A 24,957-nucleotide genomic window follows, 5' to 3' on the forward strand; every position below is an offset into this window, starting at 1 on the left:
ATTTGTACAAATCCGAACGTGAAATAAAATATCAAAGACTTCAAATAGGCATGTTTTTTTTTTTTTTTTTACGGTCTTGTACCATTTTTTTTGTTGTTTTTTTCCTCGAATTTCATGGCACGAGTTTAATCATCAAAAACGAACGCCGACGCCTGGTCGTGTTACTTCTTTGGAATGCTCAATCATACTTGAAATAAGCCTATCCGTACAGGTCTGAAATGAAATGCCGGTGATGACTAGGTGCTAGAATGATGTTGCATTAATTAGTTCATTTTCCAGATCAGCGGACATGTGCGGAGAATGCCTTTTTCAACCTCTAGGTGATTCGCAGGGGAGAATAAAATAATACAATTAAATAATAAATAAATAAATAAATCCTTGTATAGCAGACTAGAGTGGATGTACAGTCTGGGGTGGAGCCGAAAATCTTGAGGATTTTTTCTGAAATCTAAATGGCATGGATAGCAATTATATAATAATAATTATAATAATAATAATAATAATAGGTAGTAGTATTTAATGTATTTCCTAAACTTTAATTTGGAAGCTGTTCTACTAAAATGCACTATTTACGCTTGACATATTACGTTCCCAGAAATGCAAGTTTTATATGTGTGTGTGTGTGTGTGTGTGCGTGTGTGTGTGTGTGTGTGTTTTCTGGAATGGTAGTGTCTTAATTACGCATCCTGTTTACATCCTACTGCGTTTCGTTTCGGCACGTAGCACACTTGAATTCAGCCTGTTCTCTCTCTCTCTCTCTCTCTCTCTCTCTCTCTCTGTCTGTCTCTCTCTCTCTCTCTCTCTCTCTCTCTCTCTCTCTCTCTCTCTCTCTCTCTCTCTCTCTCTCTCTCTCTCTCTCTCTCTCTCTCTTTGCTGTTCCCTCCTCCAGCCTCTACCCCTCAACCCTCAGTCTGCCCCCTCTGTAGTTATGGCACTTACAGGGTCAACTCATGTACCATAACCCCCCCTTTTTACACAGACTGTCCTAACCACAACCCTAACCCTAACGTTCATACTCTCTGTAGGATAATTCACGCAGCCATAAATAACCGTACATGCCAACTTTTACATCTCCATCAAGCTGGCATGCCAGAGCTGCTTCGCATTTTTACTGTCATGCATTACAAGAGTTACAAGAGCCATTCTCTGTGTAATGGTGGAACCCGGACATGTCTGATCTAGGAGAGAGGGAGAGAGAGAGAAAGAGAGAGAGAGAGTGCAAGCGCTTGTGATTACACTGGGAAAATGGTCCACTCTTTTTGCATTCCTTTTTCCTTTTAATCTTCTCCTCATCTTCCACCTCTTGAACTTTCGCCTTGTTATGGTCGTGTCTACATTCATAGCATTCGTTCCTTATTTTGAGAAGTTTGCACACACACACACACTGTTTTTCGGCACCTGTTAAGGATGCACTTATAATGTTACAGTGCTCTGTGTGTGTTTATGTGTGTGTGTGTGTGTGTGTGTGTGTGTGTGTGTGTGTGTGTGTGTGTGTGTGGGATCAGTGTGTTTGAGGGCGGTGCCGCTATCCACGAAGGCCTCTGATTGCTGTTTTTTGTATCGCATCGTTAGCTGAGAAGGTTCTCGTGTTTACCAGTGCAGGCAAAACACTGTGGACATTAATGTGTCCTGCCATGGTTTATGAGCCATTCAGCATACACACACACACACACACACACACACACACACAATAAACTCAGGAAGGGATCACAAGCACACACGCCCTAACCCACTCACCCTCTTTGGGCTTTTTTTTTAAATAAATATCTCTCTCTTCGTCTCTGTAGAATTAGCGGCGGCCATGTTTGATTTGATTCAGTGGATTAAAGGCTCATTAGGTTTCTCTGCAAGTCAACGTGTCCTTAATGCAACCTACACACACCATTTTATTTCTTTATAAGTAAAAAAAAGCGATACCGTAGAGGAAAAACGCAGCCAATTCCCTGTACCTGTGTCGCAGGCCCTTAGTATTCGTTAATGTAAAGTGATTGAGCAGAGATGATAACGGGTGCAGGGAAGATGACATGCACTCGAAATGGAGGAATTAGAGATATAACAGCATCAGTCCGCGATGCCGCAGAGAACCTCTTCACTCTGCAGTGGGTGACATTTTCATACGATCTGACTCGCACTCTGCTCTAGAGCTCTCTCTCTCTTTCTTTCTTTTTTTTCTATTTTCCTCACTGCTTTCTCTCTCTTCTCTCTCTTTTCCTTATGTGTTTCCATTATAGATTTGGAAGACTTCCCAGTGTACCATATGCATTATCTAAAGGTGGTTTGTTTAAAATTAGTTTAAAAATAAATGTACAGAAGTGATTTATTCAGTTCAGCGTTAAACATTAAAAAAGTGTTAAAGGAGGAAAGAAATAATAAAAATGAATTAAATAACATGTTCGTAGCCAATCAGGCACTTCTACAGTTTTGCTATGATATTTGCGATCGATCTAAAAGAAAAATATTCAATAATAATCAAATAATTATAAGTGACACACTGAAAAACACTGGACAGTCCTTGTTGCCGTTATTAACCATCTTTTCACAACGACAGACTATAGTTATATTGTTGCTTGTTAGGAATTCGGAGGTAAATTAGCATATTCGAAGCAAGTACTAATGTGATCATGTCCTCCAATAAAACCCAGGCGACCTCCTGAAGCGAATATCTGGCCACCTGTCTCCTGGACCCTTAATGTGCACCATTATAATCAGAACGGCATAACTGACCCCAGACCTGTATCCAAGGGCACTGTGTGTGTGTGTGTGTGTGTGTGTGTATGTGCATGTGCATGTCCATGTCTCTTTACTGTCTCCATCAGGTTGCTTATTTCTCAGGGCAGGGGGGTTGAATAGGAAGGAGGGGAGGGTTGTTCGGCTTCACATCAGTTTTTATTAGCTTAATAAATCACCTTTGTTGTCAATCAAGGCACGGAGAATAATTGGATATGGTTGAAGCCTTGCGTGATGGATTATAAATCATTCCAGATTAAATTAAAAGATAATGCACAAACTTAATGGTTTGTGTTTTGCAGTCTAAATTGCCTCGGAGCACTGCTGCTTTGCCGCTTTATTGCACGCCGTTTTTCTCCCCTCTAAAACCCAATGCGTTTTTTAGCCTTTTATTGCCCCGGCACAGCCGGTTTCGACTCCGAGGCTGCAACAGCTTCGGCTACGTATCATATCGTTTTCTTCATTTCCTGCGTCGTGTGTGTTTGGGCGGCCGTTCGGGAGCGTAAGTGCAGGCTTTTGTTTGTGCGCATAATCGTATTTAGATTATGTGTCTGGTTTGATGTCCAGCCTGTAGCTCAGAAACGGCCCGATTGAACGAAGCAGAAGCAATATCATAGGCAATCAGGCCCTCTCGGATAGTCCATTCCGAGCTCGGCCCTGTCTGGCAGCCGTATCAAAATAAAGCAACTCTCTTTCTGTTTGCCAGCTCAAACGTGCCCAGATTAACCCTGACATCCTCAACAAGCCCGCCTCGCCTCTCAGGAAGAGGGAAAAAAAAAGAGAGCTAGAGGAGAAAGGAGAGAGAGAGACGAGCCAATCACTAGAAGAGGGAGAGCAAGATCGAGAGCGAGGCTATATCTTGTGCATTAGTGGCGCCCGCCACCACGTCCGATCGTGCCACGCCATTATCATAATCGTCCGGCGGACATGACGGGACGCTGAAGCGATGATGTCGTTTTATTTGCGGGCACCGACCCTCTTTTCGGCCCCGCAGCGACCCACGGTGCCCCCACCTCAGCCGGGCCTGCGCCGAGCGAGTCGTGTAGGTCAAATGACATCTTTTGATCAGGGCTGTCTAAGGAGATCAGAGGAGACTGGCAGGTAATGGATATCCTGTGACATGCTCAATGAGAAGAGGCAGCAAGGCAGCGCCTAGATGACTGCAAGGCCTCCATTAGGAGCTTCTCTCTGCCTCTAGTCCTCCCTCTCTTCATCTCTCTCGCTCTCTCTCGCTTTCTTTCTGTCCTCTAACACTCTCAGATTGACGTCTCTACCTAGTACCTAAATCAGCGAGCTGCCACTGGCTAACACCCTGCATTATGGGTTGGGAAATGCCTATTATTTTGCTGCTGCTTCTACTGCTGCAAGGCCCGGAGCTCATATATATATGTGTGTGTGTGTGTGTGTGAGTGTGAGTGTGTGTTCACGACTTTTATTGTAAGATTAGCCTGTCTCTATTTCGATTCGCGTTTTTGTTTGCTCGAGACGACTGCTTTTTCTATGTTATGTCTGCGTAGTACTGTGTTTTTGTATGTTTTTGTGCAGCCGTGTGTGTTTATATACAAGTGTTTGCATCTGGGTGTGTGTGCATGTGTGTGTGAGAGAGTGTGTGGAAGCAGAGCTAAGCGAGGCCCTGGGGATCACAGCAAGCCAGATCTGTTCTCTCCCATTACCCTGCAACCCGCTCTAATGGGAGACTGACACAGCCCTGTGACTCGATGAGAGTGTGTGTGTGTGTGTGTGTGTGTGTGTGTGAGAGAGAGAGAGAGAGAGAGAGAGAGAGAGAGAGAGAGAGAGAGAGAGGATATGTATACGGGAGGAGGGATGGTGAGAAATGCAGAACGAGAAGCCATGTGCTGGATAAACATGGTGGGAGGAGCAAGAGATACACATAGCATAATGGATAGAGGAATATCACCCACCCCACCCCCCCCCCTCTTTTACTCACACACATACGCATGCACACACATTCTGGGGATATCCCTGTGTGTATGCATGGAACTGTATGACCTCTGGTTGCCCTGCACTTAGGATTGTAACTGCTAAAAGTGACGTACATCCGACATGGGATTTTCCGAAAAACCAAACACTGACTCATTGGACCAGATTGTACATATTTATGACACTATACACACATACACACACCAAAACCACAACACACACTCTTTGGTGTAACATGTGAAGATTTTTATGATAAATATGACATTTGTAGATATTTTTGGGGACTTTAAATTTCATTTGAAGAGGTTGTGTCTATAATTTGTCCATGTTGTGTATGTGACGGTATAAAATAGCAATGCTTGTGAATGTGTGTGTGTATAAGAAAAAAGAGAGAGAAAGAGAAAGAGAGAGAGAGAGAGCACATGTTCTATTATGGCTCTCTACGGCTCAATCATTCTCTTGTTCGGGAACATCTTTAATAATTGTCCCTCTTGTGGAGTGTTAATTAATTAACGGAGGCTGAGTGACCCAAGACAAAAGCGTCCAGCGCTGCAGCACAACGAAACAAAAGCAGTAGAGAGGGGCGACATCGGAACAAGCGATTCATCCAAAAAAAAGTCTATTCAGACGAATAAAGAGCCCTGGGTTTATTTTGGTGCGAATCCTATAGGCTGGGAGGTACGTTTCAGACACATGGTGAGTGTCGGATGCTGATGCAGTTGGTTGGCTCAAAAATGTAAAAAAATCATAAAAAATGTACTCAAATATATAATAATAATAATAATAATAATAATAATAACAATAATAATAATAGCAATAATAACAATAATGGTAATGCGTGTTAATATAATAATTATTATTATACTAAATAAATTATATATATATAATTTATAAAAACATTTTATTGTGCTTGTTAACTTTATGATAGGAAGAGATAGATAGATAGATAGATAGATAGATAGATAGATAGATAGATAGATAGATAGATAGACAGACAGACAGACAGACAGACAGACAGACAGACAGACAGATAGATAGAATGTTGTGAAACTAGAAATATTTTAATGTTTTCAAAATGTTCTATCTAATCAATACTTTTTATCTTATCAACAATTTTTAAATCAAATTATTGCACATTCGAGTGCAGCAACCAATGAAAGTAGGCGGGGCTTACCACACCACACTATTAATTTAATTTATTTTATATATTCTTTCTTTTTTTTTTATTGCACCTGAAACATTTGACAATGCTTCAAGTATGTCTTGGGTACCTTTGGAAGTTACTAAGAAGGTACCGTGAATGTACTTTGTGTTTTTTCTTTACCTCATTTACTTTCTCCTCACTTGATAACTACCATAGTAACAATTAACATTTCCACAATATCCATCAGAAGTGAGGAATTCCGATACACTGCTCGAGCCTGATCTTCTCATGAAAACCCATCTAGAAGGTCCTGGGCTAATCCCAGAGGTGTGATCAGTGACAGAAATGCACTCGTTTAGACTTGTGCTCCTGCCTTTGCAGGTTGTGTATCTCAGCTGCTACTTTAGCTACTATTTTACAGATCATTTCATTTGCTCATGATAAGCATCCTGCTAATGCTAATGTTTTCTTCAGGAAATGAGTAGACGGTCATTAAAAAAAAAGCATCCTAGATTGTGAATTTCAGAGCGAACTTTGCGCCAGGTTTATTAGCAGGAGAATAATTGAGGACCAAAATAATTCTCTTTGTCTTATTAGTTCGGAGCTCAGCACATCCTCTGAGGAGGGGGAACACAGGTCATGGCATGGCCCCATTTATTACTTTTACAGGAAATCCACAGTTGAAAATAAAAATCTGGAGGAAGTTGTCGTTCTCGTGTTTAAGTTTCAGTAGCTGCGAGTGAGGAGGGTTGCAGTTGGTGTAGTGCAGCGGGGAGGAAGAAGTTGCATTCTAAACAATTTCCATGCAACACTGCAATTACAATACGAATTAAAATGCAAGCGTGAGTTTTTTGCTTAGAAAAAATTTTTACTTATAATATTTATCATATGACTTTCTTCTTATTTGAACTTCTTATCATTTGTAATTATTAATTATATTCAGCAACTAATGAACATGAAATCGGACAAAATAACATTCTTCTGAAAACAATTGAATTTAAAATGATATATTTGGTAAAAACTATACCAAGTATAGTAAGAATGAGGGAGATAAACAATCAAAAATATACTATATTTAGCATATTTATTATAAAAAATGTTTCATACCTTAAATGGAACCAAACCAATATTTCAGATATTTTCAGATTTCAAACCTTTTTTTTTTTTTTTTTTATTTAAGAATTCTATATGCTTCTAAACTTCTAATTTGATATGTGATACATGCAGGATTTTTTCTTTTTTTTGGATTCTGGATTTTAATAAATCTTTCATGTAAAAACCTCTTATTAAATTTTATGTTGAAACAAAAAAAAATGTTTTTATTGAATATTATTATTATTAGTTAATGAACACCTGCAGGTTCTTTTCTTTGAGCAAATGGGATGTATATGATGATACTTTGTGTGTGTGTGTGTGTGTGTGTGTGTGTGTGTGTGTGTGTGTGTGTGTGTGTGTGTGTTTACCCTTATATTTTATGCTGTGGTGTTTCGCCCTTGAGGTTGAAATATTTCGGCGATGCGCTCCAAAAAGCACATGTAACATTTTGATTGGAAATCGTTTGGCGATGCGATCAGGCTGAAACCACGACAACGCCAACAAAAGTGTTTTTAAACGCAGCCTGTATGATATACGACCGAAGTCTGCGATGATCCAATAATATTGTTTTTACACGATTATTTTAACAGTTGGCGATGGCTTTGTTTGCTAAATCAGTTCAGGGTTAAGCAGAGGATCATGAGCTTTATCATGATCTGTCTTTCTCTCTATCTCTCTTCCTTTCTTTCTCTCTTTTTTTTCTCCCTCTTTTTTTCCCTCGAACCCTAAATGCGTGCATTGATTTTGGAAACGCAAATCTACCCATCTCAGAAAGTTAAAGATTGAAATCCATATATGTGCAGAGGAAGCTGTCGTCTTGCGTGGCTTCGAGCTTTAGCGCGAGTGTTAAGGAGCATGGTGAGGGAAGCAGTGCTCTCCAGAGTGGTTACCGGTTGTCATGCACTAGCAGAGAGCGGGGGTGTGTAAACACACACACACACACATACACACACACACATGCACGCAGACTGTCAGAGCCTCTCCCGCTGAGTGGCATGAGCTGGCGATTAGTTGTGCTAGCGTCTATGTTTACCCGCTCTGTGTTCAGCGGCTGCCGCTGCACCTCCTCGGCTCTCTCTCTCCTCTAATCCGGGCTGCCTTCTCTCTCGCTCGCTGTCGTCTGTCATCACTCGCTCCTCGAATACTCGAAACGCTCACCGATTTTTTCCCGCCTGCCGGGGCGAACCCCTTTCACACGTTTCCTATACAGAGTCGAGTGGAAAGCGAGAACGGCCAGCCTCCTGCTAAGCGTGTTGGGACAATTAGGGGGAAAAGTACATGTTGTTACACAGCGGCTGGCCCTGTAGCCCATGTAATTAGCACTCACGACGCACCATGCGGTGTGTAAACAAGATCGGAGTAATTCCATAGGTAATAAGGCTGTCGTTTAATACACTACAAGGCCTCTCTTTCATAGGCTTGGGCACTTTTGAAGTGTGGACTGGTCTCGGCCCTCACTTTCCACTCGTCTCTCATGTTCCCTCTCTCGTTCTGTCTCTCTCTCTCTTTCTCTCTCTCTCTCTCTCTCTCTGTCTGTCTGTCTTTTCCTTCTCTGAAAGGAGCCTCCATCCGTCAGAGGGCCTGGTCGATGGGCGTCTTGCTGGGATCGATGGCGCGCCTGTCCGCTCTCTCTTTCCAGCTCATGGCCCCTATCCCACCCCAGTGCTACACACACACACACACATACACACACACACACAACACACAAGCTCTCTCGCACATACACATCGAGATCCACACAAACTCTCCTGGCCTCCTCACCAATTTGTCTGTGTGCGTCAAATCGCAATAATTAAGCATTATTGATCTCAGATTCAATTAACTTCATTAACGCGGGCCATGATAGCCGGAGAGGAGAAGAAAGAAGGAGAAGAGAATAGCAAGAGAGAGAGCGGGAGAGAGAGGAAGGAGAAAGAGATATGCGCTATCTCTCGTTCTCCAGCCGCACACAGACAGCCTGTCTGCTTAAGGCTACAAACCATTTTCCCCCTAATGATATCACGTTGCAGATAGTGCCACATTAGAAGAGAGATACCTCCCATTATAAATGTGGGCTTTGGGGGGCTATATATAGCAGATTTAATTACCAAGTAGTTCACTTGCTCGTCCTGTCCTTCTCATTCACACGCCCAGAAGTATTCGGTGGATTGCGGAAGCCTACACATATCTTACAGAGATACTTCACCATGATCTAAGCCCTGTGTCATGAACACACTGCAGGATCAGAGCCGAGGTTAAGAGTTTGACTGCATCAAATGTGTCGGAGTTCAATGGGACTCATGTGTACCGCATGTACATGGCGAACCTTACTGGTATACTGGTATACAATGCAAATACAATACATTCTTTTGCAGTCCATCAAATCCCACTTGCTGTGCTGTGATGAAGTAGGAGTTTGGGGGAAATTGTTAAGAAAGAAAAATAAAAGTGCTTTATATTCGTCACATCTACTTCTTTCTTCCAACATCTCAATGATGTTAGGAGCTTGGGTCAGAATGTAGAGTCAGCTATAATACAGTGCTCCTGGAGCAATTAAAGTTTAAACCTTAATCAGGCGCCCCAAGAGTGGCAGCTTGGCGATCAGCAACTTTCTGATCAGTTACCCAGAGCAGTAACCACTGAGCTACCATCTCCCCATAACAGCACATCAGCAAACATGCTAGATTTTGACATTAGGTTTTGTTCAATCAGTTATTCGGTTATTAGTAAGTTAGTTATTTAGTCATTATTGCACTTCTCCTTCTTCTTTTTCTTTCGGCTTCTCTCATTAGGAGTCGCCACAGCGTATCATCCGTCTCCATACCCCCTGTAGAGTACCTTTCACACCAACTACCTGCATGTCTTCCCTCACCACATCCATAAACCTCCTCCTTGGCCTTCCTCTTTTCCTCCTTCCTGGTGGCTCCATACTCAGCATTCTCCTACCGATATACCCCATGTCCCTCCTCTGCACATGTCCAAATCATCTCAATCTCACCTCCCTCACCTTGGCTCCAAAACATTCTACATGCGCTGTGCCTCTAATAAACTCATTTCTAATCCTGTCCATCGTCGTCACTCCCAACACAATACCCAATGCCACTGTCTCTAAACCATACAACATCACAGGTCTCACCACAGTCCTATAAACTTTCCCTTTCACTCTTGCAGATACTCTTCTATCACATCATTATTGCACATATTCTGTTAAATTTTCTATCTCAGAATGTCCTCATATCTCGTATGTTTGATAGTAAAACTGGATTTGAGTGGCTAAATGTCTGGGGATTGGAGCTGTTCATTATTAGGGTTATTTTGATTTAAATAAAAAAATGGAAAAGATGAACGTAAAAATTATTTCTTATCTTATCTATTTAATCTACATATACCATCAATTAGGTAAACTGGTAGCCCAGTGATTGAGACCTTGAACTTCTGATTAGAAGGTCAGAGGGGGGTGAGTTCAAATTCCAGAAACAACAAGCTGCCACTCATGGGCTCTTGTGCGAGGCCTTAACCCTCAACTGCTTAGTTGTATCAAATGAGATAACTGTAAGTTGCTCTGGATACGGGTGTCTGTCAAATGGCTTAAATTTAAATGAAGGTTCTGCTGATATCATTACTTCTTAAAATAAAATCAGATTTCAGTCAACATGCGTCTTCTCCATATGGCCATCATCAAATATGAAGGACTTTAGTCATTTCCAATAAATCTGAGAAGACTTTATCAGGCCTGTAATCTCCACAATGAATATTACTAGATTGCTTCAAATTACGCAAACGATAAAGTAATGGAATGTAGTTATGGCAAGTGATTATTTAATAGAAAGCCCGATTTGCGTATGAAGGAGTGCGAGATTTCATTTCATCCTTCAGGCCCTGCTTAAGCTTCCGGTCCGTGCTGTAAAAATCTCGCGCTGGTTTGTGGTCCGAAAACGCAGGCAGGGTTTCCTCTCGCTTTAAAAGGTGCCGCTCACCTCCAGCGTTCAAAGCTGGGCTCTCTGCTGGTCGTCTCTCCGGATGTCCAAGTGTAAATTAGATAAACCTCTATCTACCAATCTGATGCCAATTCATTGGGAAGGTTATTCTCATTTCAAGCTCCCTCCTCCTCCTCCTCCTCCTCCTTTCTCTGCTTTGCACTGGAGCATCCTGTTCTCTAATTAAAAGAGCACCTGCGTGGTTTATTCAGACCCAGGTTGAAAACAGAGCAACCTGGAGATGAAAACGCAATATTGTTCTCAGCTAGAACACATAGAGTCTGGTACATTGGGGGCAGGATAGCCTGGATTATGGCCAGGGCAACTGTGTGTGTGTGTGTGTGTGTGTGTGTGCGTGTGCGTGTGTGTGTGTGTGTGTGTGTTTACGTGTGTGTGTGTGTGATGTGTGTGTTTTAAGCATTTGGGTCTTTCTAGGCAACCCTCCTCCTTTTTTTTTTCTTCTCCTCTTTCACCTCTGTACTCATTTTCTCCGTGTTCGCCATCAGGCTCACTGCCATGTTGTCGGGCAAGTTGGATTTTGTGTTTGGTGTCAAATGACTTTGGAATAATTCTGTTTTTTTTCATACACAAATTAGTTAGGGGTGTATGCAGTGCAGTCTCTAATGCCAATTCAGTCCTGCCCATGAGGTCATGGTTAGTCTAATAGAGGACATTTTAGTCATTGATAAAGCTTGACCTTCTCTTTATTCCTTTTCATTTTCACTCATGTTAAAGGCACATCCAATATATATTTTGTATTCAGAATATTTTAATTTATATTAAGTTTGGACTGAACAGATTTTAGACTAAGAACATTGTCTAACGCTTTGGATATGTGAGTGTACAGTATATGTATTGGCTTTTGCATGGCCGTGTGTGTGTGTGTGTGTATGTGTGCACATCCCAGACAATAAGGCAGGTTTTTTTTGTAGAGGAGAAGGATTATTATTATTATTTTTATTTTTATTTTTTTTTTTTACGTTGCCATTTGGCCTTGATGTAAAGTGCTGTTTTGCTTTCTGAACGAAGGCATTGTTCTCTTAAACAGCTGTCTTTTGGTTGATTCAGAACAGATGGCTGTGTGTGTGTGTGTGTGTGTGTGTGTGTGTGTGTGTGTGTGTGTGTGTGTGTGTGCGTTACAGTATGTGTGTGTATCCTATGTAATGGCTGCTGGGTACTAAATTATGAGGAGCGCAATTACATGTCTGGGCTTTTTATTAGACTAGGCACATCTAGAGATAAATAATAAAGTCAACAGAAAGCATCTTTAAGAAAGTAATATATATATATATATATATATATATATATATATATATATATATATATATATATATATATATATATATTGCGGATTGCTGATTTGAAACTAAAAATGCTTAGGGATTACAAATTTTTGAATTGTTTATATCAAAGTAAAGAAAGGGCATCATAAATACATGTGTGTTGCATTAAAAGTAAAGTTCGGCTGTTTTATATTTATTTATTTATATGTTTAATAAAGATGGTAAAACTGAATGTATGCTGCATTAATCACATTAATAAATTGAGTGCGGTTAAAAAAAAAATTGTGTTAATGTTTTATATACACGTAAGTTGGCACATGATCAGACTTTAGATCAGATTGAACTGAATCACATTTCTCCATGGCAAGCATTAAAAGCTTGTAATAATACGCAGAATGCCTAAAGGCAGGCTGTGTGGATTATTTAGCTATAACTGAAGCTAAGAGGCTTGTGCCTGTGTCGATCTCGTGCCGTCACACTTCCAAGGGCTACAAAAAGACTTTCCTAATGATGGCTAGGTTATTTTCACTTCTGATTTTTTTTTAATTGCTGCACAATAGGTGCCTGCATAATGTTTTCATTGTTATGAAGTTTGCCATGCCAGTAATGTTCTGAGGGGGAAACATGGGTGTTTTAAAAACTGAAAAAAGAAGCTGTTTTTGCATTTTGTGCATAAAAACTCAACACATTTTAAGCAAAACGAGCTGATATTCAAACACTTATGAAACTTTCACAGTGTGTCCTGCATGCACACTTGCAAACACTGTATTTCGATTTGAATGTATATGCTGTGTGTTTGACTCTTGTAGTCATTTAAAATGATAGAATGTGCTTAACAAAAAGCCCTGCGTACCGTCTTCACTCAGGCCTGTTTACATACCTGGACAGAGTGCGATGAACAGTTACACATCGGAATGTGCAGAATTACCACAAGGTCCTATGCACCCCTCCCTGCTCGCATTCTCTCCCTATTTCTCTATTGCTCTCTCATTGTTCACCGCCATTTCTTTTCTTGTTCTCGCGAAAATGTCAACAAATGAAAACAATTAGATGTTTTTCTCCTGTTCCATCCTTCCGCCTTCCACATTTGAATCGTTTTATTTCATGAGCCATTGTATTCAAATGCAAGCTGAGTGCACACACTTCAGGCTAAACAGTAAATAATAACTTTCAACTCTCTAATCTTGCGTAATTGAGGCAAATGTGTTTTGTGGGGGTAGGTTTTACATCCCAAACATACATACATTCATTCTTATTTACGAGCCGGCGAGCCTTTGCCGAGTAATGAGTGAAAATGCTTTCTTAATTTAAATGGCGAGTGTGTCTGTTAGGGAATGCATTAGAGACCGCAGAAGGAGCGTAAGACATATTAATTGACAGACAGGAACCGCTGTCTCTAAAGTTGATACAAGTAATTTATTACTTCAGAAACGAATGCCACCTCTAGAATGTGCTTCATTAATTTCAAATTTAGTTTTAATTTCAAGCTGTTGCCCCTTGAGAAGAATAAGGGGGCAACTTGGTTTTGAAGAGACATTTTTTTTTCTTTCTCTATTTTTTTTCCTTCTGTCTCACTCTCTAGCTCGTTTTATCTCTGCTTACTAAAAATGAGAAAGACAAATATTCATTTTATGATGCTAAGCAGTAGTGAACTCCAGAAGGAATTAACATGATAGTGGATGATATGAACCTGTTGTCTTTTTTTTTTTTTTGGTAGTGTAGAGAAGCAGCTGTCCATCTGTTTCTCAATGTATAATGTAAAATCTTCATAATTGGACATTGTACTAACACGGTGCCTTGTTTTTCTTTTCTTTGCTTTTTTTCTGCAGCATATGTTCCAGAGGAGCTCAAAGAAGCAGCTTTAATGGATGAAGATGTAGAAGGAGATGATTCAGCGGTCGAGGAGGAGCCTGCCGTTAAATACGTGTGCCAAGACAAGGACTTCCTTCTCAAAGACCGACCAGGCTTCCACGACTCTCCGACTGCGGACCTCTCCAGTCATGAAATGGACAGCGAGTCGCACCTCAGTGAGACCAGTGACAGGATGTCAGACTTTGAGAGTGCCTCGATAAAGAACGAGGAGGATATCACTGCCAAGGAGCCACTTACACCACTCAATTCAACTACACCCATGAAGATGACAGCTGTTGCCCCAGCCAGCATGGATGAAACGCCCAATCCAGGCCCAGACAGTCTTGAGCAGATGAAGGCCATTTACACCAGCTTTTTGACCAATTCTTACTGGTCATCGCTGAATATGACACAGCCCCCATCTGAAAAACTACCACGCAGCCACAGCAGTAGCAGCAGCAGTAGCAGCAGCAGCAGTAGCTGTGGGAGTGGGGGCTATGACTGGCACCAGTCAGCTGTCGCCAAAACATTGCAGCAAGTTTCACAGAACCAGAACAGAATACTACACCCAGCTTCTGAGCCTAACCTCTTCAGCACTGTACAGCTGTACCGGCAAAGCACCAAGCTCTATGGCTCCATCTTTACAGGTGCCAGCAAGTTCCGCTGCAAAGACTGCAGCGCTGCCTACGATACACTTGTTGAGCTTACCGTGCACATGAATGAAACAGGCCATTACCGAGACGACAACCATGAGACAGACAGTGAGGGCACTAAGCGCTGGTCCAAGCCACGCAAGCGTTCCTTGCTAGAGATGGAAGGCAAGGAGGATGCTCAGAAAGTACTCAAATGTATGTACTGTGGCCACTCCTTTGAGTCACTACAAGATCTAAGTGTCCATATGATCAAAACGAAACACTACCAAAAAGTACCTCTCAAGGAGCCTGTGACACCTGTGGCAGCCAAGATCATCTCGTCTGCTCGGAAAAGAGCCCCTATTGAGCTGGATCTGCCCAGCTCCCCAGACTCTAATGGAGGAACACCTAAACTCTCTCTTGCAGACACCAGTGACCACTTGCAGAAGACGGCAAGTCCCTACATCACGCCTAATAATCGTTATGGGCATCAGAATGGTGCTAGCTATGCATGGCAGTTTGAATCTCGAAAATCCCAGATCCTGAAATGCATGGAATGTGGAAGTTCCCATGATACCCTTCAAGAGCTAACAGCTCACATGATGGTTACTGGACACTTCATTAAGGTTACTAACTCTGCCATAAAGAAAGGCAAGCCTATTATGGAGGCACCAGCCAACCCACCTCTTAACACCATGTCTTCTAGTGAAGATAAAGTGCAGTCGGTGCCACTGGCTGCAACAGCTTTTTCCCCACCTCCCCCTGCACCCCCTCCACCCAGCATATCCCCTGCAATAACTGCTATGGAAATTAAAAAGGAAGAAAAAGAAGAAGAGTGCACAAAAGAGACCACTAATAGCAACAAAGAGAAGAAAACAACAGAAGATGAAATTGAGGAAAAGTTTGACATTTCCTCCAAGTATCCATATCTGACTGAGGAAGATCTGGAGGAGAGCCCTAAAGGTGGAATGGATATTCTCAAATCACTGGAAAACACAGTTACATCTGCCATTAACAAAGCACAGAATGGAACACCCAGCTGGGGAGGATACCCCAGCATTCATGCTGCTTACCAGCTCCCGAATATCATGAAACTTTCCTTGCGAAACTCAGGAAAGAACTCCCCACTAAAGTACATGTTCTCGGGTGAAGAGATCCTGTCCCCAACCAAAAATCAACCTCTTATCTCTCCTCCAAGCTGCCAGACCTCACCTCTACCCAAAAATAATTTCCACGCCATGGAGGAACTTGTTAAGAAAGTAACAGAAAAAGTGGCCAAAGTAGAGGAGAAAATGAGGGACACAACTGCACGATCTTCCCCTTTAAGGCGAACCACACCCTCTCCTTGCAGTAGTGAAGCTGGTGAGTCTGCCCGAGGGGACTCACCCAAAGAAAGCAGAGGAGTCAAAACCCCAGAGACCAACGGGACAGTAAATGCTCACAAGGACTCTAATGGCGAGCCTCTCAAAAAAGAGCCATTAGAAAATGGCACTGACCATTCTGTCAAAACTCCAGGCTCATCTCTGTGCAGCAGCACTGCAATTATAACAGACCATCCCCCAGAACAGCCATTTGTCAACCCCTTAAGTGCGCTTCAGTCTGTCATGAATGTCCACCTAGGTAAAGCTGCTAAACCTGCTCTCCCCTCTCTGGACCCCATGAGCATGCTCTTTAAAATGAGCAACAGTCTAGCTGAGAAGGCAGCTGTTGCTGCCTCCACTCCAGCTCAGACCAAAAAGACAAACGAGCATCTTGACCGTTACTTCTACCACATCAATAATGACCAGCCCATTGACCTGACTAAAGGCAAAAGTGAAAAGAGCAGCTCCCTGGGATCAGCTTTATTGTCCTCCTCGATATCAACTCCTTCCTCAGTGTCACCTTCTTCAACCATAACAATGGCCAAGGCATCATCTGCTGTGGTGTCGTTCATGTCAAATTCACCGCTGCGTGAAAATGCGCTGTCTGACATTTCCGATATGCTTCGCAACTTAACGGAAAGTCATGTCTCCAAATCGTCCACTCCAACCAGTCTATCTGAGCGATCAGATGTAGATGGTGCTACACACGATGACTCTGAAGACATGTCACCAGCCCAGAAGCGCAAGGGTCGGCAGTCCAACTGGAACCCTCAGCACCTACTTATCCTGCAAGCCCAGTTCGCCTCCAGCTTGAGACAAACGAGTGATGGCAAATATATCATGTCTGACCTCAGCCCACAGGAACGCATGCATATCTCTCGCTTCACTGGCCTTTCAATGACTACCATAAGCCACTGGCTGGCCAACGTCAAGTACCAGTTGAGGCGGACAGGTGGCACAAAGTTCTTGAAGAACCTTGATTCTGGCCATCCTGTGTTCTTTTGTGGTGACTGCGCTTCGCAGATACGCTCCCCTTCCACCTACGTCAGCCATCTTGAATCGCATCTGGGATTTCGTCTAAGAGACCTGGCTAAATTATCCGGGGAGCAGCTCGTCAACCAGATATCACGTCACGCGAAGGGGCTTTCTGAAAAACTGCTGTCAGCGCAAGCCCACGCCTTGACCCGTTCTATCCATAATTCAAACCCAAGTCCGCACTCCAACTCCCACTCCCCTTCCCCAGACGAGGAAGGCAGTGGCGCCACATATCAGTGTAAACTGTGCAATCGGACTTTTGCTAGCAAGCACGCTGTTAAACTCCATCTGAGCAAGACTCATGGCAAATCTCCCGAGGACCACCTTATGTATGTCTGTGAACTTGAGAAACCTTAGCGCTGATCAAGGACTAACTACTTTGTCTTTCACCTGTCTCGATTTCTCTTGCTTTCCCTGAAGCCTTCTCTCTAACCTTTCTTAAAACCAAGACAAACTGGTGATGACTAGCAAAGAAATAACTGCACATAGATGCCATAAAACTACTGTTTAGTTTCGGCACATGATGTGTGGGTTTTCCTTCTGGAAAAACTCATTCTGGTTCAGAGACATTTTCTTTTCTCATTTTAGGTAAAAAAAAAAAAGAAAGAAAAACAAAAAAGGTAATTTTCTAACTGTGCAGTGTTGAATGAAGAGGTTCTGTTGTCACTGGTAAAATATGAAGGTATATAAGAAAAACTTAAAATGAAGTTGTATGTATTTGAAAGTTGTATAAATTGGATTCAGTTTTTATTTCTTTTGGTTTTTACTTAAATTTTTTTTATTGTTTTTTTTGTTTGGCATCTCTCAGATGCAGAAAGCTGCATGCATTGATGATGGTTCAGTTTAACTTTTAATAACTAAAACTTTTTTGGTTTTGTTTGTTTGTTCATATTTTTCATTTTAAGTTAATGTGACCTGTGTGTGCTGATGTCAGCAGACAAAATTTAACCCTCTGAGTACGTGCAAAATCTTGTACATTACCAGTCCAGAATATAGAAAATAAAAAAGAGAGAAATCAGAGATCGGACACGCCCACGTCCGGATTATTGTGTATTTTAGTCTCTCGCCAAATCAAATAAGAAAAGGAGGACAAAACATGGGGAAAAGAATACTATACCTGATAACCTGAGTGGTTTCTGATGCAAAAGGTGTGAATTTAAAATAACAAGTCTTTTAGTTTTCTGAAATCAGGGGCCTTTTGAATTCAGGTCGGTGTAAAAAAAATGTACATATAGACATATAAACTAATTTCTGTTTAAATTATGCATCATTTTATATTTTTAATTTAAGAGGAGTATGACTATCTACTGGTGCACAATATATGAAGACATTAATGAAATTGTTTTGCACAATAGTTTTATAAATGTTATTTAATCAGATGATATAAAATTGAGAGGAACAACAACAAAACAACAAAGAAAAAAAAAAAACACCCTAATCTTTTATTTCCACCTCGTGCTCAAAGGGTTAAACTTCTTGTACAAGACAATACCTGTTCCATCGTTTCATGAACATTTCAAAGGTTGTACAAAAAAGATGCTACTTTATAATGCAAGGAGGAATTCCACAAATGTAACCTATTATTTATAAGCACTCTTGGTTGTTGTTTTATATTGTAGAATGCCTTTTTGGATTGGTAACTTTTATGTTGTTCTGTCTAATTATTCTTACATGATTCCACACTGCAGCTTTATCATTTTGTTGTTGGGTGGGTGGGTGGGGTGGTGGGGTTGGGGGATCTGAAGGGTAACCACGCTTACCCTTTCTCCGACTGACAGTTCTGCTACATTTTTGGCAGTTCATTTGCTGAAATAACTGACAGCTGCCAGTGAATGGAAATATAACGTGTAAAATATTGGCATGTAAACAGCACAGGCACTGTTATGCATTCTGTGCCGTGATTCTCTCTCTTTTTTTTTTTGTTGTTGTTGACAATGAACCACCCATTATATGACTTCATATAATCTTTTTTTCTACTGCAGCATTAAAAATGACAATGTTTTGGTTTTTGCAATAACCTGACGTGTCTCGGCTCAAGTTTCTGGCGGTCTTGGGGAGATCGTTGCACATCGTGGGGGTGTTAGTACGGATCATGAGTCACAAGGCTTAGATTGAACACTTCACATCCAGATCTGTCATGTGTATGTGTATGAGTGTGTGTGTATGAGTGTGTGTGTGTGTGTGTGTGGGGTTCCCCAATTTAAATCTGCACTATTCGACATCATGCATCACCTCTTCCAAAGCGCGTGGAATAAAGCCGTATTTGTCTCCAAAGCAGCATTGTTTTGAGACCTTCACGTTAATTTGTCGAATACCTTGTAGAATGTGGCACAATATAGCAGAGCCTTACATTGTTAACAGCGCTTTCATATCACTCCCTTCATTTAGCTCGCTGCTTGATGACACATCCATTCACTATGTCTCCTAATATGGTTTAACTGGGGGAGCATCAGACAATGTGAAGTGAAAAGTGCCCTTCCCCCCTCTATTTTGGAGCCGGGATGTAGCGGATAATTGCATAAACCCTGGCATTAACTGTCTCATTTTCACCGGTTTTATTCCCAGCTCTGTAATTAGTGCAGACTTCTGTTTTGTGTGGATAGATTTGTTTGGGCTTCGTGCAGGATGACAACAATTCTGCATTGAGAGCTGTGTGACTTTCATGTCCTGTTTTACACGGAGCAACAATTAGACAAGAAGAAAAAACCTTTCCTATAAATGTACAGAAATGTACTGTGCTTTTTTAATGCATGTGGTATGTGTGTGTATGTGTGTGTAAGTGTCGCTAGATAGCAATGTACGAGAAGTATTTCACATAGGTGTGACTTTTCTTCGATCGAAAAAGTGTTTCCTGTGTTTCGTTGCTGAATATGTTTCTCGTCATTTTGTCATTCAACACACTCACCCACGCACACACACACACACACACACACGTGCGCACACACGCGTCAGCAACCAGGTAGAGGGGACTTCATGCATGGTGACAAGGTGCTGCTGTGTGTGAAAATGTCAGCCTTCACAGGCTTGCCTGAAGTCTGGCGCCGTATTTAAGGTGCTCATTAGTCGCAAAGAAAATATGCGTGAAATTGAAGTGTAAGAAAGCCATTTTCTCTCCTCTCACCGAGCCATGCCGGGGCCAGGCAGTCGGGCTTATTAAGGTTCAAAACAAGCATGCAAGGAGACAATGTGTAGCTATCAAGAAATGCCTACACATGCAAAAAACCCACATATACACACATACACATACACACACACACACACACACACACACATATACTTTGCACTCCTCGTATAGCATTATTTCATAGTTGATCCCTAAATATATATAGAGACTACATGTAGATGCCAGGATGTTTCATGACACTTCTTTCTTTCTTTATATACAATTGCTTATACCACATATCCTCAACATTTACACAATTTGTGGTGTAACCCTAACCCTGATATATATGAATTTTAAATATAAACTGAATTATGTACCTTTACACCACCATATATATATATATATATATATATATATATATATATATATATATATATATATATATATATATATAAAATTATAAAATAAATATATAAAATTATAAAAAAAAAATATATACAATGATTTCATTTTTTTAATTAGAAAAAGAAAATTGCTTGATATATTTTATTAATGCAGTTTATTATTATTATTAACGTTTGTGATCAACATTTGAACCGTTTAAATTGCAAAAAAAAAAATGTAAAAGCCTGCTTGGTTATATAATATATAAAATAATGTTTAATAATATTTTATACAAATAAAATAAAATAAATCAAATTGCAGAAATGCAATAGACTTTTTATTTTACTGATTTAACTGAATAATCAATTCAATTTGTACAAATTAAATTAATTCAATAAAATTTAAATAATGATTTTTTTTTTACGTTAGATCCCATTTGGGTTATACAGATGTGTATGTGAGTGTGTGTGTTTGTGTGGGTGTGGGTTTTACATTTAATATAACATTTTCTAAAGATATGTTCTACTTAACTGTTCTACTGATTTCAGCATACTTTAACAAATGTCTTCATTCCTTCCATCCTTCATTCATTCACTCACTTAATATGCAGAATTGTCAGGATTTTCTCCTTTTAAGAGAAATTTTTAAACTGGACATAAAATGCTAAAGAATCCATATAGCTAACGTTTGCTTGCTAACCAGGAAGTGGTTATCCTTTTAATGCATGTGCAAAACAAATCTTATTTCAGGTACGGAGTGAGTAGCCATAGTGACACTTTTTTCTTATTTTTTATACCCTTGGCATTGTTGTGAATGTTTTGCAGTTGAATAATAATAAAAGAATGTGCTTAAAGTGCGAGAGAGAGACTAAACAAACTTGTGGTCCGCCAGTTAATACGTTTTTTTAAGGAACTCAGTTTTTAACTATGTTCCGCACCGAAAAAGGATTGCATTCGGTACACGTGTACTGAACGAAGAAAATTTATTTACAAATTTTTTTAATAAATAAGAAAGTATATATATATATATATATATATATATATATATATATATATATACACACACACACACAGAGTCACTTACATTTATCTCATTCATACAACTGAACAGCTACAGGGTTAAGGGCCTTGCTCAGGAGCCCAAGAGTGGCAGCTTGATGTGGCAGGGATTTGCACTCCCAGCCTTTGGATCCAAAGTCCAATGTCTTAACCACTAAGCTACAATCTCTTATAATAATACAACACACACGGTTCCGCATAAATGCTTCAGGGTCTGAAATCAATATGAGAACATGGTGTAGTGAGTCAAACTCAAAGAAACCACATAAATGAGCCATCAAATCAAATTTAAAAACAAATTTAGTAAAGTGTTGGGCCCCTAGAAATATCAAGAACAACTTTGATTCACTTTGGCAAAGATTCTACAAATCTCTAAAACCAAACACAAAGGCCATAGCATATCATTTACATTATATTCATATTCATCATATCAGTCTGTAAACCCTCATGCCCTGTAGATGTAGGTGGGGTTATCATGGAAAAAGCCACTCCCATCAGCATAGAGATGGTGCATCGTAGAAATAAGGTGATCAGTCAGAAGAACTTCTATTGATTTGCAGCAACCCTGCCTTTAAAGCGACAAGTGGACCTAAACCACAGTGTCAAATATGAATGACACCCTCACACACCCTCCAACCTCACCACCACCCCAGCATTACAAAAAAAAGAAAAAAATGTTTTCTTGATTTGTATAATAAAGCCAATCACATAGATAAAAACACATTTTGTGCAAACATGCTGTGTTTGATTCATCGCCTCATCCACGGACCCCATGAGCCGAATGCTTTCCTTTAACCTGTGTAATTAACGTGTTATAATTCACTGTCCAGCAACGCACTCTCCAGGGTAGAGTTTGAAACAAATGCAGTGATGCAAATAAATAAAGAAATTATTAAATAAATAAATAAATACTATCACCCCTTTAAATCATGGGTGTGTCTCAGTGACCCCAGAGTTACCCTGGCTGAGGAGGAGAAAGTGGTTCAGAGAGAGAGAGATAGAGAAGGTGGAAAAGGGAGGGAGTTTAAGGGGAAGGGGTTGGGAGGGGTTCGCAGAGCACTTTGCAATGCGCCACGGTAGATCTTGGAGCCGTCACCTTACCAAAGTATCTTAAAATAACGCTTGTGATGAATGTGCAATTTCCCTAATTTACAGGGCTTCGGTGTGCTCCCGGCTACACGTAGGATGGAAATCTTAAATGGGGCTCGAACGGCGCTCCTCACAACAAGAAATCAATATGCCACGCAGCTTAGGGAACTATAGCAGCACTGCTCAGGAGAAAGAGGAACTAATTTCCACCGAACACCAACAAACACATAGCCTTAGACCCTGCCGCTGGGGAAAACCATCTCAAACAGACATGGGGGGGTGCACATAGGTGTGTGTGTGTGTGTGTGTGCGTGTGTGTGTGTGTGTGTGCATGTGTGTGTGTGTGTGTGTGTGTGTGTCATTTGTGTCTCTCAGAGCAAGTTGGCTGTCATTGGCGCAGTAGGATGACAAAGGGCATAATGGTGCCGCGCTGCAGTGTAGCATTACAAATGGAAATCACCAATCACCCGAGATACAACACACACAGGATGAGGTAATAAGGGCTGTGAGTGTGGACTCTCACACAGTGTATTCACATACATACTTACAAAGGTCTAGTATGTGTATGCGTGCGGTTGTTGAAGGTATGGATTGACACCATAGTGAGGACCTAATGTCCCCTCATGGCTTGGGATATATCTTAGTTTTGACCTAGTGGCTGGTCCCCATAAAAAAAGTGCTTTGCCTTTTAACTGATTTTTGCATATTGTACACACCAATACTTTTTTATTTGAAAACGCATTTTTTTTTTTTTTTGCTCTCTGCTTTGGCCTTTTGTTGACACTGGAGTTGTCAGTCAACGTAGTGCAGTGAAAACACTCTCCAAAGTAAATACATTTGAAAACGCAGTTTTCGCACCGACGTGTGGACTGTAAAAATGAAGGCTTAAGAAAACAATAATTTTTAGTTATTGCCGCAACGTTTCACAGAGAAGTAGATAAACGTCGAGTGGAAACGCCGCGGGTCAAAGTGTGTTACGTTTTGCTCATGCGCAGTACAGGGACGTAAGCAGTTTCAGTGTGGATGAGCAACTTTTGGAAACAATGAAAATAATGTGGACGGGATCAAAACGCAGTTCTCAAATGTATCTATGTTAGTGTAGACATTGCCAAAGATTAAGGTTAGAGCTAGATTTCAATGTTGACTAGGAGTTAATTAGTGCATTAAAAATTATGCCAATAAAAGGTCCTCACAATTATGCCAAAGGAAGGTCCTCACAAAGAGAAAACTTATATTGACTAAAAAGGCAACTGTTGAGACAGAATATATGTACACCTTTACCAAGCTGCAAAGTCCACAAATCTGCATGCTTACCCAGTCACTACAAACTAAATGAAATCATACAAAGCTACCAAATAAAAAACCTATAACATGTATGATTTTAAATACATACAAATCTACATTAATGGCTGTCTTTGAAGCATGCTGAAACCCAGACCTTGGAGACTAACCTCAGATAACCTTCATTTTAAATGCTCCCATGCTCAGACAACTGCTAGCTGATATGTTGCATGCTTTTGGATTTTAGATTCCCTGCCTCATTGCTGTTGTACTTTACACCAGTTGCATGCAGCTAAACTAACCACAACTGAACAAGAAAAAATACATCGCTCAGTCTTGCATTGTCCATCACGTGAAGTAGCACTCTGTTACCCTGCCTTTGGCTAAAGAGTTAAACAAACACGACCGTAGTGTGGCCCCTTTGCCCTGTCACTCACCCCTCACCTTTGACCCTGGCTTGGGGTGATCGGCAGGATGCTGGCAGCCAGCGTCCACTTACGAATGGTCAAATTCAGGCCATGATGGACCTCTTAGTATAGAGGAAAGGTCACAGTTCAATGCTGATGAGGATAACTAAGTTCTCGAAAGCTTTTAGCCGTGAAACATGAAAGTGGAAATGCACATAACATTTAATTGCAGTCATTTTCTTTTACTCTCTCTCTCTTTCTTTAGAGTAAACCTGATCAAAAAAGAGAGACAACAACAGTCAAAAAGCTGTGGTTGATCAGTTTTACAAGCGAGTCCTGCTACACTATGCCTAGATGATATCCCATCATCACGTGCTGTTTTCCTTGACTTGCCCTGTCCTTTTATCAGATTTTAGAAATGTCCTGAATTCCAAATGCACCATATGTGGCTTAAGTGGAAACTCTCAGGAGCTCCTCCTAGACACTCTACATATCTCTCGTTTCTGTTCAAAATTTCTTGCAGATTGTGGTATATTTTATATATTATGTATTTTTACCATCTTTCTAGAGGTTCCCTGACTAAAATGAATGTCTCAATCACTTTTTGTTT

General features: G+C 40.8%; 1 protein-coding gene across 1 annotated transcript in view; it reads left to right on the top strand.

The window, feature by feature from the left end:
* tshz3b (teashirt zinc finger homeobox 3b) overlaps nucleotides 1-17,509 on the top strand; it is a 42,355-nt gene extending 24,846 nt beyond the window's left edge. Inside the window, exon 3 of the mRNA XM_046840422.1 lies at nucleotides 13,976-17,509. Coding sequence (XP_046696378.1) covers nucleotides 13,976-17,382 — 3,407 coding nt within the window. The 3' untranslated portion in view covers nucleotides 17,383-17,509. The remainder of the gene's footprint in view (nucleotides 1-13,975) is intronic.
* The last annotated feature ends 7,448 nt before the right edge of the window (nucleotides 17,510-24,957 follow it).

Source organism: Silurus meridionalis, chromosome 26 (genome assembly GCF_014805685.1).
Source record: "Silurus meridionalis isolate SWU-2019-XX chromosome 26, ASM1480568v1, whole genome shotgun sequence".
In the NCBI taxonomy this organism is placed as follows: domain Eukaryota; kingdom Metazoa; phylum Chordata; class Actinopteri; order Siluriformes; family Siluridae; genus Silurus; species Silurus meridionalis.